This window comes from Aquarana catesbeiana, linkage group LG08 (assembly GCF_042186555.1).
Source record: "Aquarana catesbeiana isolate 2022-GZ linkage group LG08, ASM4218655v1, whole genome shotgun sequence".
NCBI classification, from domain to species: domain Eukaryota; kingdom Metazoa; phylum Chordata; class Amphibia; order Anura; family Ranidae; genus Aquarana; species Aquarana catesbeiana.
The window spans coordinates 24,558,957-24,574,874 of NC_133331.1; the positions used below are offsets into that span (position 1 = coordinate 24,558,957).

Here is a 15,918-nt window from a genome sequence, read left to right on the forward strand (position 1 = left end):
TTAAAGTAAAGGCATACATTTTCATTTAGCTACAGGCTTTAGAAAGGTCACTGACTGTGTCTGTATAAAAATCTATAGAACATAAGCTATCAAAAATGTGCAGATAGTTTTGAAGTGTATCTAGTTGGCTTTGAGGGAATTTTTTTAAAATAAAACTGGAGTTTCCCGTTTAGGGGTCATGTCGATGGACTTTTCATTGTGTTCAAGCCGCTTTTCTATGATATACAAGTCAACATGAATGAAAACGCAATTCACCTCAATGCAAATTAGAAAAAAAATGTAAGCAACTGAAAGGCACACCAAAGCAACTCAAAGCATCTTGGAAGTTCCTAAACACACACACTGCATTTGATATACTGTTGAGCCTGCAGTCTGTCTACACACGCCTTAAAGCTAGCCATAGGAATCAGAGGATGTCTAATGGTCTAGGCATAAGCAAGTTTGGGTCAATTTATGTTTATTCTGCAAAGCTAGAAGCAGTAGGCACCAGCGGCGGCCCATCCATATGGGGCGCAGGGGCGCCACCCCCTAATCCATGCGCCCGGCCCCTAATTTACATGCAGGGCACTGGACGCCAAGGTAGTCCAATGGGGAGTTTTATTTTTATTTTTTAGAAGTGCCCACCCAGTTGTGTGACAATCGCAAATTAATATTCACTATTGTCTTCCTGATTCTCCTCCCGGCCAATCCTGGCTCAGGAAGTGGGTCCTGAGACCCAATTGGCCCAAGAGGAGAAGCGTTCCTATTGACCGCCGAGGAGGAGGAGGGAGGAGACGTAGGGGAAGCGCGCCGCTGTGAAGCCGAGGAATTAGGAGATGCAGGGTGAAGCTGGCCCCTGGCACCTGGAGGAAGCTTGTGACCTAGATGGGGTAAGTGTGGAGACCGATCGACCAACCTAGGGGAGGGTGGGGGTGTGGAAGACCAGACCGACTGTGTACCCCCCAAAAAAAAAATATACCACCAGCTGCCACTGGTAGGCACATTTAGACACATTTGGCTCCAGGCTGCCTAGGCCGTGGTGATGGAATGCACCCATAGACCTTACATGGTTGCCCAATAAATTGGATGGATTGGGCTGCAATTAAGTAAGGTCTGTATCCATTTAGTTTGTGCTTGATTGGCTAAAGAGTATTCCTTGTTCAAATGTTTTATCAAATAATAAAAACAAAAAAACAGCAAAGAGTACAAAAGTACAGAAGTAACCAAAAAATCAAAGAGGAACAAGGAAAGCACATTATATCTCATGGATCACAGGCAACAATGTGCAAATGAGCGGATAAAGAATATTCAGATGATTTGTTCAATACCTTAATGCACTGTTTGAGATAGTTAAACACCAAGGCTTTAAGGATGAAAGTTTCTCCTCTCACTACAGAGTATGGGAGGGTGAGATCCACAAAGAATGGCTGGAAGACCCGAAGAGAGACAGAAGGAGATAGGCCAAGTCCACTCTGACCCAAACATACGGCCCCGGCATTCCAGTCTGTGATGGTGTCTGGAGCCTTTTGATGGAGGTCAGTACTGCCAGAGTCTCTAGAAAAGACAGAGAACAAACAAGAACAAATAGTCAAACAAATTAAACAAACCAAGTTGGACAAAAAGTGAAGCAGTTGATTACAGTAACCGATCAGTTTTTATCCTTCATTCATGGGAAGAATGAAGCAAAGAAAGTAAATGGTTGACAAAGATAGATTTTTATCCAGTTTTCTTACCCTATTTCTTATCTCCATAACCTCCCAAACAGAATGTATGCATAGCAACTGTAAACATGAAGAAATATGGAGCTACTACACAGAGCAACTAAAATCCACATTTTCGGTCTTTCATTTATCATAAGCAAGTATAACAAATAGTACGTATATAGTGCCTTGAAAAAGTATTCATACACCTTGAAATTTTCCACATTTTGTCATGTTACAACCAAAAATGTAAATGTATTTTATTGGGATTTTATGTGATAGACCAATACAAAGTGGCACATAATTGTGAAGTGAAAGGAAAATGTTAAACGGTTTTCAAAATGTTTTACAAATAAATATCTGAAAAGTGTGGCGTGCATTTGTATTCAGCCCCATTTACTCTGATAACCCATAACTAAAATCTAGTGGAACCAATTGCCTTCAGAAGTCACCTAGTTAGTAAATAGAGTCCACCTGTGTGTAATTTAATCTCAGGATAAATACAGCTGTTCTGTGAAGCCCTCCGAGGTTTGTTAGAAAACGTTAGTTAACAAACAGCATCATGAAGGCCAAGGAACACACCAGACAGGTCAGGGATAAAGTTGTGGAGAAGTTTAAAGCAAGGTTAGGTTATAAAAAAACAATCCCAAGCTTTGAACATCTTACGGAGCTCTGTTCAATCCATCATCGGAAAATGGAAAGAGTATTTCACAACTGCAATCCTACCAAGACATGGCCGGGCAAGTAGAGCATTAGCCATAGAAGCAGCCAAGAGGCCCATGGTAACTCTGGAGGAGCTGCAGAGATCCACAGCTCAGGTGGGAGAACCTGTCCACAGGACAACTATCAGTCCTGTTCTCCACAAATCCTGCCTTTAAGAAAGAGTGGGAAGAAGAAAGACATTCTTCAAAGAAAGCCATAAGAAGTCCTGTTTGCAGTTTGCAAGAAGCCATGTGGGGGACACAAACATGTGGAAGAAGGTGCTCTGGTCAGATGAGACTAAAATGTAACTATTTGGCCTAAAAGCAAAACGCTATGTGTGGCGGAAAACTAACACTGCACATCACCCTGAACACACCATCCCCGCTGTGAAACATGGTGGTGGCAGCATCATGTTGTGGGGATGCTTTTCTTCAGCAAGGACAGGGAAGCTGGTCAGAATTAATGGGAAGATGGATGGAGCCAAATACAGGGCAATCTTAGAAGAAAACCTGTTAGAGTCAGCAAAAGACTTGAGACTTGAGACTTGAGAGGTTCATCTTCCAGCAGGACAACGACCCTAAACATACAGCCAGAGCTACAATGGAATGGTTTAGATCAAAGCATATTCATGTGTTAGAATGGCCCAGTCAAAGTCCAGACCTAAATCTAATCGAGAATCTGTGGCAAATTGCTGTTCACAGACGCTCTTCATCCAATCTGACAGAACTTGAGCTATTTTGCAAAGAAGAATGGGCAAAAATGTCCCTCTCTAGATGTGAAAAGCTGGTAGAGGCATCCCCAAAAAGACTTGCAGCTGTAATTGCAGAGAAAGGTGGTTCTACAAAAGTGTTGACTCAGGGGGCGCCATACAAATGTACCCCACACTTTTCACATATTTATTTGTAAAAAATTTGGAAAATCATTTATCATTTTCCTTCCACTTCACAATTGTGTGCCACTTTGTGTTGGTCTATTACATAACATCCCAATAAAATACATTTACCTTTTTGGTTGTAACATGACAAAATATAGAAAATTTCAAGGGGTGTGAATACTTTTTCAAGGCACTGTAGCCAATTGTAAAAAAAAAAAATAATCACCAACTTTTGCTTTTAATAGGTTAAAATGAGCACCAATATAGAGATAAACCCAAAAAACAAAAATGTAATAAATTGCCACTTATCAGTCCTCGTGGTGGCTACATTCGTTTTTTTTTTCAAGCTTCTTACCCTTTATTTTCAGCTGATTCTCCACATAGAGAAACAATGTTGTCACCCTATGCTCCTCTCCTGATCTGGAGAACATGATCATTCTGCTCTCCTCATCTCTGTTACATAGGGAGAGGTGTTCTGTAGTTCACAGAACTGAACTGGGAAGGCTTGTAACTGTCTGAGATCAACGGTGGGTGCGCAGAAAGTTACAATGACACTGCAATTCTGTCAAGGTCAATAGGTACTTTCTGGACTTGCAGAAAATGTTTTTAGCCAGAAAGAGGAAAAAAAATGGAACCACCAAATTCAAGGACTGGTAAGTTTCAATATATTACATTTGTGTTGTAGAGTTTAAAAGAGAAGTAGGCCAAAACTTTTTTTTTTTTTTTCTGCACAGGAGTGCACTTACTTATGCTCGCCTTTGACCCAGGATCAGCTTATAGCAGGCTGTGGCCCAGTGTCAGCTGATGTCACAGAGCTACTCCAGTAGGGTTGCCACTAGGGATGCACTGATACGATTTTTTCTACGATGAGTACAAGTACCGATACATCTTTTTTAGTACTCGCCAATATCAATTACCGATACCTACCGCAACTGTTTTGTTTTCACTTCAGCTGTCAGCAATGATACAAAGCATTGAAAAGTTATTTACAAATGAAATAAATTGATTTTTGTTTTTAAATTTGCGCTTTTTCAATGTGAAATGTGTAAATATATGTTAATATATATGTGCAAGAATATTCACTAACAAAGCAAACAAAAAAAAAAGTTTTAATTGTTTATCGTTTATAAAATAGACGTGAAAATAAAAAAAGCAGGAAAATAATAATTAAAAGGAGGAGAATAGGGAAATAATTAAGGCTGATTAGAGAAAATTAAGGGTTAATAAGGAGTTAAACAGAGGAACATTTGTTCATCCCTTTGATCTGCAGATGAAGAAACAGAAAGATACAAAAAGAAACAATGTTTCTTTTTATTTTAGTGTTTCAGTGGCTGAGCAATTTTGTTAAAGCGGGGGTCCACCTATCTATCGTTTTTTTTTTTTTTTTAGTTCATTCACAAACTTTTCTTCTCAGCATTACATACTCACATATTGCGTGTAATATGTCCGCCTGTGTCAGATTTCGTCGGAAAGAATAACTTATATTATTCACTGCAGGCGGTTTCCATCTTCATTGTGGGCATTTGAAGCCCACAAGTATTTATTTCCTGGATGTGGTGAATGCTGTGCTCCCAGCATTCGCTGCTCATTCCCGCACATGCTCAGTGGCATCCTGGGAAGCCTGAGACTAGCTCCCAGGAGTCTGGGAGAGGCTAGAAACACGCCTACTCCCACGGGAGGAGAACCAGGAAGTGCAAAGAAGAATAGAAAAATAAAAGGTAATTACGGCGATTTAAATTTTTTTAAACGGCATGTCAGCATCTAGGCAAGGAAGAGAATACATACAGATATTGTTCAAAATTTGGGTGGAACCCCGCTTTAATAAACATTGCCGGCTGCTTTTTTTTTCACAGCTCCAATTACCGGACTTCTTTAACACTTTAGCTGTCAACAGGGGAGACCCACTGACAGCTCAAAGAACCGAGCCTGAGAGTATCGGTTTCTGGTATTGGTGCATTTGCATGAGTACCGATACTTGTGTAAATACTTGGTATCGCCACCGATACAGATACTAGTATCAGCTCCAGGCTCTGGAAGGACTTTATTGTCGGAATCCGCCCAGCCGCCCGGCTGACAGCTGGCTCTGGCTCTCAGCACATGAATAAGAACCAAAGCCAGCTGCTCCCATCCCCTCTTCTGCCCAACATTCCAGTGGGTGCTGAATGAGCAGAGTGCTCTGATCAGACTAAGAACTGAGCGATCGGTGGCCATATGGGCCAAAGTGAAACAGCTACAGCATCATACAGATGCTGCTGCAAAGAGGTAAGTATGTGTGTTTGTTTTTTATGTACCCAAAAGCTCTCCTTTAACCACTTGCCGACCATCTGCCACAGTTGTACTGCGGCAGAATGGTACGGCTGGGCGAAGCGATGTTATGTAACATCGCTTCACCCTGTGACCACTAGGGGGCGCATGTGTGCAGCCGGAGGCGCGCATGCACGCCCCCTGCTCGCCCCAAGGAGCCTATGTGAGTGCCTGGTGGTCACGATCACCGCCGAGCTCCCACGACCGCTCGGGGCACATGGAGAATCATGATCTGTGTGTGTAAACACACAGTTTCTGGTTCTCTGTGGGGAGAAGAGACAGATCGTCTGTTCATACAGAGTATGAACAGCGATCTCTCATCTCCCCTACACAGTCCCCTCCCCCCTTCAGTTAGAACACACAATAGGGAACACATTAACCCCTTGATTGCCCCCTAGTGGTTAACCCCTTCACTGCCAGTGACATTTTTACAGTGATCAATGCATTTTTAGAACACTGATCGCTGTAAAAATGCCAATAGTTCCAAAAATGTGTCAACATTGTCCGACGTGTCTGCCATAATTTCGCAGTCCTGATAAAAATCACAGATCACCTCCATTACTAATAAAAGAATAATAATAATAAAAATGCCATAAAACTATCCTCTATTTTGTAGACGCTATAAATTTTGCGCAAACAAATCAATATACACTTATTGCGATTTTTTTTACCAAAAATATGTAGATGAATACATATCGGCCTAAACTGAGGAAAAAAAACTTTTTTTATATATATTTTTGGTGGACATTTATTATAGCAAAAAGTAAAAAATAATGCGTTTTTTTCAAAATTGTCGCTCTTTTTTTGTTTATAGCGCAAAAAATTAAAACCGCAGAGGTTATCAAATACCACCAAGAGAAAGCTCTATTTGAGGAAAAAAAGGACGTCAATTTTGTTTTGGTGCAACGTTGCATGACTGCGCAATTGTCAGTTAAAGCGACGTAGTGCCGAATCGCAAAAAGTGCTCTGGTCAGGAAGGGGGTAAATTCTTCCAGGGCTGAAGCGGTTAAAGATCAACTCCAGGTTAAACTCCAGGTTAAAACCGCCCCGCTAGCGCCGCTAAAATGACAGTAAAGCGGCGCTATATTTAGCTCCGCTGTACTGCCAGCACCCGCACGCCTCAGTGTGAAAGTAGCCTTACAGAACAGCTAGTGTTTTTTTTTTTCAATAATAAGGCATGCTCTGATTGGACGAGGTGGAGAGGAGGAGTGGTGACATCAAAATCACCGTCTTGTTCAATCAGAGAATGCCTTGTATTCACTGAGAATATACAGGGTGTTTTGTGAATGGCGATGTTCAGTCAAAATAGCCAACTCATCAGAAACTCCAACTACTTAACTCCCGGTTTCTTTAAACCATCAGTAATTGGAGATTTTGACGTACTGCTGTTTGAACACAACTCCGGCAACTGAATAGAGTCTGGTGCGCGATAGTATGAGATCCGATTCTAACCAACAAAATGGCTGCCTCCGAGGTGGTGACAACTTTGTCCTCATTAGCCGCTGTGCTGTCAAAACAGCTAAATCTTCCTGTACCAGACTGTATTCGGTTGCCAGTGTTGTGTCCAAACAGCAATTCGTCAAAATCTCCAATCACTTCTGGTTTAAGTAAACCAGAAGTGATGTGGTTGGAGTTTTTGACGAGTTGGCTAATTTCTAGGCATGTGCAGAACGAAAAAAAAATTGTTTTGTTTTGTTTCAATTCGTTATTTACATAAATTAGTTTAGTTTAATTAATTTAATCTGTTTAATTCATTTTCGGAATCCGTTTTGTTCATTCGTATTCAAATCAATTCAAATTTTCAAATCCAAATCTGGATTGATTCGAAAAGCTTTCAAATCAATTTTGAATAGTTTTCAAATTCAAGTCGTTTTCGAATTTCCAAAGAGTATAAAAGAGAATAGAAAATAAAGGCGTAGAATAGAAAAAAAACTGAATAGAATACAAAACAATATAACAGAAAATAAAAGAATAGAATATAATAGAGTAAAACAGAACAAAATAGGATAGAAAATAAAAGAAGAGAATAGAATGGAATAGAATAGAATAAAATTGAATTGAAAAGCATAGATTAGAATAGGAAGATAGTTATATTCATTCTATTCCATTCTGTTGTTTTTTTCTATACTATTGTGTTATTTTCTATTCTATTCTACTCTATTCTTTTCTATTCTATTCAAATTTGAATTGATTCTATTTGAATTTTGGAAAATTGTTATATTATTTCTATTCTATTCTATTGTTTTTTTAATTCTATTCTTTTCTATTCTATTTGAATTTCAGAAGATGGTTATAATCCATTTAATTATATATATATATATATAATCATCCCCCTGATTGATGAAGACACGTGATCCCTGTGTCGAACACGCGTAGGGGAGGGGCCAGGACAGAGCAAGGAGCTGTGAGTTCTACTCAGGATGAGACGCATACCTTACCCCCGCTACCGCTGTATTGTCTGAGGTCTATAGTTACATAGTTAGTAAGGTTGAATAAAGACACCAGTCCATCCAGTTCAACCTGAGTGAGTGTGTGTCTACAACCCTGACCCTTGTTCCTAACCCTGTACATCGCACACTCACATCAGTCCCTACCCTCAATCAAAGGTCCCCATTCATATACTAGGGCCAATTTTGGACAGAAGCCAATTAACCTACCAGCATGTCTTTGGAGTGTGGGAGGAAACCGGAGTACCCGGAGGAAACCCACGCAGGCACAGGGAGAACATGCAAACTCCAGGCAGGTAGTGTCGTGGTTGGGATTCGAACCAGCGACCCTTTTTACTGCTAGGCGAGAGTGCTAACCACTGCACCACTGTGCCGCCCTATGTATAGATTGGTGCACTGACGCACCTTTGAATTGTGAGTACCCCTTTGCAGGGAGTGTTTTAATTCAATAAACCTTTTAAACATTATCACACTATTGAGTTCTCTCTTTATCACATATTACATTTGTGGAGCTGCATTGGAGCCGTGCATCAGCTGATCAGCATTGAGCCGTGGGAAGGCTCGAAGGCATGTTTTGGCTTAGTGTAATAGCTGGGTCACACGCTCTGAGGTGAGCGCAGTTCTTGGGGGGTCACTGCAGAGCACTGGAGCATAAATTTGCAGCACAAAGGAACACTTTAAGCATGCTGGATCTGCATCTTGGGACACTTATCATATACACTTATGTGATTCGATTTACAGGATTGCACTGATCACTCTGCGGCATTTTAAATGATTGATGATCACACTATATGCTGGACACTGAGCACTTTTTGAGTTTATATGCACTTTAATATATTTGTATATAGATTTACATTATTGTTTATGCACTTTGCACTTTACTGTGTATTTGTTATCCATATTTGTATCCACTAATGGATTGTTTAGTGGTGATGCATTATTATTAATTTACCGAATAGGGTTATTTAACATAGTAGGCACTGCATTTTTCTGCCTTATTATCTCTTTATGATATTTTGTTATATTTTTGTATATATATATTTTTTTTGTTTTTTATTTTTGATTTACTTATTGATTGTCAACAACACACTTTAGCGCAGCATAATTTTTCTACATAGTCTATTCTATTATTTACTATTCTATTATTTTCTTATGTATTCAAATTCAAGTTTATTCTATTTTATTCTCTTTGGAAATTCGAAAATGATTTGAATTCGAATTTTGTCCGAATTTTTTTCCCCGTTATTTTGGATTTGTTTAAATTCGGCACTATTGTAATTTAACATTTTAAAATTCAGAACAAAAACATGTCTACTAATTTGAGAGAACAGTGGCAGTGCCAAGCAAGCATCCTCCTGTGATCAGTGTGCGGTGGGGCAGCTGCTCGGCACAGAATCAGGAAGAGAGCGGCGATCACTGAAGAAACACCAACTACTACAGTGATGGTCATCTTCCCCAGTGTTCCATTGGGTGTGCAATATACCTACTTACATTGGTTCCCAGCTGGACCAATATACTGTTACTATGTAATAAAGATCATATTTGGAGTTTAGCTGTAAATATTTTTTTTAACTGCGCAGTACCAAAATATTTGTTCTTCTGGTGAATTTTATGTCTTTCCAACCTACAAAATTCTTTATATACACACAAGCATAGGCGTGAGCACAGGGTGTGCTGGGTGTGCCTGGGCACAGCCTAATTCCCATGCTACCCGAGCCAAAAGTGAGAAATCTGTTCAGACCCCTGATATTTCACCAAACCCCCTCCCCCAACGTGGCTCCTAAAATAATTGTAATAAAATAAATAATAAAAAGTGATATTGTAAAAAAATTATATAAAAAAATTGTAAAAAGATTATAAATAATACAATAATAATAATAATAATAATAAATAAATAAAAAAAACTACTGACATTGTGCTATGCCCTACTGACACCATCCACTGCTCTACTGACTGACACCAATCTCTGCCCTACTGACACCGTCCATGTTTTAATACATTTTAAAATGTTTGTTTACATTTATTTATAAGAGTGTGTCTGATACGCTGACAGAGTACCTAGGAGGGGAAGGAGGGGGCGAGTGCCGCTAGAAATTACTGAGCCATCATCTCCTCTCCACTCGGCTCGCACGTCACACACACAGTTTCGCCGGCATTGGACCAGTGTTCTGTCTATCACAGGAACCGGTCCAATGCTGATGGCAGAGGCGGGACTCTGTATCTGACTGTCGACTGAGAGCCGAGTAAACAGTAGATGACGACTCAGTGATTTCCTGCGAGGAGAGATGGTCAACTGCATTCATTGGGGAGATGGGCGCAGATTAGGCTGCAGATAGGCACAGATCAGGCTGCAGATGGGCACAAATCAGGCTGCAGATGGGCACAAATCAGGCTGCAGATGGGTGCAGATCAGGCTACAGATGGGCGCAGATCAAGCTGCAGATGGGCACAGATCAGGCTGCAGATGGGTGCAGATCAGGCTGCATATCAGACTGCAGATGGGCGCAGGTCCGGCTGCAGATGGGTGCAGATCAGGCTGCAGATGGGCGCAGATCAGGCTGCACTGAAGCTGCAGATGGGCACAGATCAGGCTGCAGATGGGTGCAGATCAGACTGCAGAAGAGCACAGACCCGACTGTAGATGGGTGCAGATTAGGCTGCAATGAAGCTGCAGATGGGCACTAATCAGGCTGCATTTATGATCACTGACCAATATTTTGCTTCAAAGTGGTTTATTTAAAAAAAAAAGTAATTTTTCCTGAAACTTCCCTCTTAAATTGGGGTGCGTGTTATAAACTGATAAATACTGTATCTATATATATATATATATATATATATATATATATATATATATATATATATATATATATATATATATATATATATATACACACATGTGCGTGTGTGTTTGAGCTTTGGGCTGCACACCCTAATGCAATAGGCTGTGCACACCTATGCACACAAGATCTGCTCGGGACGATTATCTCATGCAAGTTTAAGCTTGCAACCCATCCAGTCATCATAACACCCATGGTAAATGTAATGGTTTGTGGGAATATTTTATCTATCTTCTATAATTTCCAGGTTTCCAAACAGTCAACGGTGCCCCAAAATACGGATGTCTCTGAGATTGAGACAAAATCTCGTGAAAACCGTAACATTTCACCATTACAGAAAATGAGAGTGAATCCTCCAAATAAGGACACAGAAAGCACCTAACAGACAATCTAACCCTTCTTTTTTATTGGGCAAAACATGTGTTGGCTGCATTTCCACTTTAAATTATCTCCTTTTTTTATACTGAATGTACAAGCTGGGACTCACCCTACTGCTACAAGTTCCCATAGCCAGGTCTCAGGAAAATATGCCCGAACCTTCTTTTCTTTTACTGTCCCCACACTGGGTATGAGTTCATCTCTACTACTTAGTCCAGGTTCTGAATCTGAAAAAAAAAATAAAAAACAGGTTGGTGAGTATATTGTATGCAGCTATATGTATATTATTGATGAACTACATATTGGAGGTGGAGGACTACACTACATATCCTCTGAACTGATTTGGTTGCGCATAGTAACCTTTTTTTCCCTTTATTCCTTTAGGGGTTTTTTTTTTCCCTGGCTATTGTAGTCAACTGGGACACCTGAAAAACATTTTATATTAAAGGAGTTGTAAACCTTTGTGTTTCTTCACCTTAATGCATCCTATGCATTAAGGTGAAAAAACACCTGGCAGTCACCCCCCCAGCCCCTACCATTTTACTTAACTGAGCACCTTCATCTCTTCAGCGGGGATGCGCTGTCCCTCTCTCCATGAGGTCCTGGCTCTTGATTGGATAGATTGATAGCAGCTATTGCCTCCCTCTGCTGTCAATCTAATCCAAAGACGCAGGCGTGGGGGGCATGTCTGTGGACACAAATGCTGGACTTGGGAGCACGCCCGCAAGGTAACCCTCTCGGGAGAGCGCTTCTCCTAGGTGGGTATCTGATGCGGGGAGGAGCCGCGAGAGCCGCCGCGGGACCCCAGAAGTCGAGGATCAGGGGCCACTCTGTGCAAAACGAGCTGCACAGTTTAGGTAAGTATGATATGTTTGTTATTTAAAAAAAAAAAAAAACAAACGATCCTTTACACTTTAATTTAACACTGCCTTCTGTTCCTAGATTTCCTTCAGACATTATTATTTCAATCAAAGCGGATGTAAACTAGACATGTGCACTGCCGAAAAATTTGTATGTTTTAGTTTCATTTGTTTTTTTGTTTTTTTGTTTATCCTTTTCGTTTTTCGGGTCATTTGTTATGGTCGAAATTTGTAAATTTGAAAATTCGTAAATTCGAAAGTAAGAAAGAAAATCCAAAAATTTGAAAGAATAACGAACTAACTAGCTAATAATAACTAACTATTCAATTTTAGGTATTAAAATTTTCTTTCAGATTTGGCTGTTAGTGAATAGGGATGAGCTTCGTGTTCGAGTTGAACCCATGTTCAACTCGAACATCGTCTGTTCGCCCATTTGCCAAATTGCGAACGATATGGGCCGTTCGTGCCAAATTCGTATGGCGCGTCACGGCCCATAATTCACTGTGGCATCGCAGTGCATTGCTGGCTGATGATTGGCCAAGCATGCACTATGACTCGCATGCTTGGCCAGTCACAGCGCCGTCAGTAGAGAGAGCTGTAATTGGCCAAAGCCTAGGTGGCTTTGGCCAATTATGGCTCAGGGAGTTTAGCACATGCTCCACACTATATAAGGCCGCCTGCACGGCGGCCCTGTGTAGTGTGTTCCGGCGTGCTTAGAGAGAGAGAGAGACAGTGTCATTTAATTGGAGTTACCTAGATTAGACAGGATAGTCAGTGAGTTAGCTGCACTTACAGTGTATTGTGTATATATATGCATCCCAGGTGTTGTATATATATATATATATATATATATATATATATATATATATATATATATATACACTGTATTCAGTTTAGCTAGATCCGTTCCTGTTATCTTCCTACTGACAGGCAGGCTTGTCTTGTTACAGCATTTACAGCTACCTGAAAAAAATTGCTGGTGTTCTTTTGATCCTATTAGTACCACAGTCAGGCAGCTAGACTATTTACAATTAGTGTAGTGCGTCCTACTCACTGTGTTCAGTTAAAGCTACAAGTTAGTTTAGTATGACCTCTGTACAGTGTTCAGCTAAAACTACAAGTTAGTGTAGAGCGTCCTTCTCACAGTGTTCAGCTAAAGCTACAAGTTAGTTTAGTGTGACCTCTGCACAGTGTTCAGCTAAAGCTACAAGTTAGGGTAGTGCGTCCTCCTCACAGTGTTCAGCTAAAACCACAAGTTAGTGTAGTGCGACTTCTGCACAGTGTTCAGCTAAAGCTACAAGTTAGTGAAGTGTGTCCTCCTCACAGTGTTCAGCTAAAACTACAAGTTAGTGTAGTGCGACCTCTGCACAGTGTTCAGATAAAGCTACAAGTTAGTGTAGTGCGTCCTCTGAACAGTGTTCAGCTAAAACTACAAGTTAGTGTAGTGCAACCTCTGCACAGTGTTTAGCTAAAGCTACAAGTTAGTGTAGTGCGTCCTCCTCACAGTGTTCAGCTAAAGCTACAAGTTAGGGTAGTGCGTCCTCCTCACAGTGTTCTGCTAAAATTACAAGTTAGTGTAGTGCGTCCTCTGAACAGTGTTCAGCTAAAACTACAAGTTAGTGTAGTGCGACCTCTGCACAGTGTTCAGCTAAAGCTACAAGTTAGTGTAGTGCATCCTCTGAACAGTGTTCAGCTAAAACTACAAGTTAGTGTAGTGCGACCTCTGCACAGTGTTCAGCTAAAGCTACAAGTTAGTGTAGTGCGACTTCTGCACAGTGTTCAGCTAAAGCTACAAGTTAGTGTAGTGCGTCCTCTGAACAGTGTTCAGCTAAAACTACAAGTTAGTGTAGTGCAACCTCTGCACAGTGTTCAGCTAAAGCTACAGGTTAGTGTAGTGCGTCCTCCTCACAGTGTTCTGCTAAAACTACAAGTTAGTTTTTTGCAAGCTCTGCACAGTGTTCACCTAAAGCTACCTGTAGAAGGTTGGTGATGTTTTCCTGATCCTATCACTACCGCAGGCAGCTAAATAAGCTACAAGTTATTTTTTTGCGAGCTCTGTACAGTGTTCACCTAAAGCTACCTGTAGAAGGTTGGTGGTGTTTTCCTGATCCTGTCACTACCGCAGGCAGCTAAATAAGCTACAAGTTAGTTTTTGTGAGCTCTGCACACTGTTCAGCTAAAACTACAAGTTAGTGTAGTGCGAGCTCTGCACAGTGTTCAGCTAAAGCTACCTGTAGAAGGTTGGTGGTGTTTTCGTGATCCTATCACTACCGCAGGCAGCTAAATAAGCTACAAGTTAGTTTTTTGCGAGCTCTGCACAGTGTTCACCTAAAGCTACCTGTCGAAGGTTGGTGGTGTTTTCCTGATCCTATCACTACCACAGGCAGCTAAATAAGCAACAAGTTATTTTTTGCGAGCTCTGCACAGTGTTCACCTAAAGCTACCTGTAGAAGGTTGGTGTTTTTTTCCTGATCCTATCACTACCGCAAGCAGCTAAATAAGCTACAAGTTAGTTTTTTGCGAGCTCTGCACAGTGTTCAGCTAAAACTACAAGTTAGTGTAGTGCGAGCTCTGCACAGTGTTCAGCTAAAGCTACCTGTAGTAGGTTGGTGGTGTTTTCCTGATCCTATCACTACCGCAGGTAGCTAAATAAGCTACAAGTTATTTTTTTGCGAGCTATGCACAGTGTTCAGCTAAAGCTACCTGTAGAAGGTTGGTGGTGTTCTCATACTACAGGCAGGCAGTTGATTTTGCTAGTTGCAGTATCAGTACACACACACATATATATATATATATATATATATATATATATATATAAATATCCCAGCTTAGTGCAGCTACAGGCCATTAGTATGTCTGGAAGGCCAACAAGGAGAGGCAGACAGTCACAAGCCAATAAAAGAGGGCAAGCAGGATCTGTGTCTAGAGGCAACAGTGCTGGTTGTGGGGACGGTGCATCCTCATCAGCACGTGGCCATGGGACACGCTTGGCCTTTTTTTCGGCAGCTGGCCGTGTTGAGCCGCAACATGCGGAAGACTTGGTCGAGTGGATGACTAAGCCATCCTCATCCTCCTCATCCTCTCTCACCCATGCTCAGGGTACTTTGTCTGGCAAAGCAGCTGCCAATGCGGCCTCTTCCCTCGGCTCAATGGCATCAGTGACTCCTTCCCTAGCCCCACCATGTCCTCCTGAGGAGTCCCTTGAACTGTTTGACCACAGTGTTGGGTACATGCTCCAGGAGGATGCCCAGCGTTTAGAAGGCTCTGATGATGATACTGAGCTAGATGAAGGCAGTAACATGAGCACGGACAAAGGGGGTGCCCAAGAAGGACAGCAATCTGGCAGTCATGCTTCCCCTGCTGCAACATACTGCCAGGTTTGCTCCAGTGATGAGGAGGGAGGGGATGATGAGGTCACTGACTCAACGTGGGTGCCTGATAGGAGTGAGGAGGAGGAGGAGGAGGCACATCACCAACGAGGCAGGATGCCCTCCAGGGGCCAGCCTAAGGGCAGCACACTGACTGCATCGCACCCGAAAGCTCCGCATGTGCAGGGCGCTGCTGTCTCTGCAGGTTATTTCTAAAGTTCTTTGGTGTGGGCCTTTTTTGAGACGAGTGCATCAGATCGCACCGCTGCTATTTGCAACATATGTCTCAAGCGTATCTCGCGTGGCCAAAACATCTCCCGCTTGGGCACCACATGCTTGACCAGACATATGTTGACCTGCCATGCAGTTCGTTGGCAAGCGTATCCAAAAGACCCACACCAAAGAACAAAGAGGACCTCTCCTTGCTCCTCATCAGCTGAGATCTCCAACCCCACTATACCTTCAGTCC

At 41.6% G+C, this 15,918-nt stretch overlaps 1 protein-coding gene across 1 annotated transcript in view; it reads right to left on the bottom strand.

Annotated features, from left to right (window-relative positions):
• Window positions 1–15,918, bottom strand: part of LOC141105641 (alpha-2-macroglobulin-like) — a 175,249-nt gene that overhangs the window by 65,992 nt on the left and 93,339 nt on the right. The window contains 2 exon segments of the mRNA XM_073595612.1: window positions 1,308–1,533; window positions 11,331–11,448. Coding sequence (XP_073451713.1) covers window positions 1,308–1,533; window positions 11,331–11,448 — 344 coding nt within the window.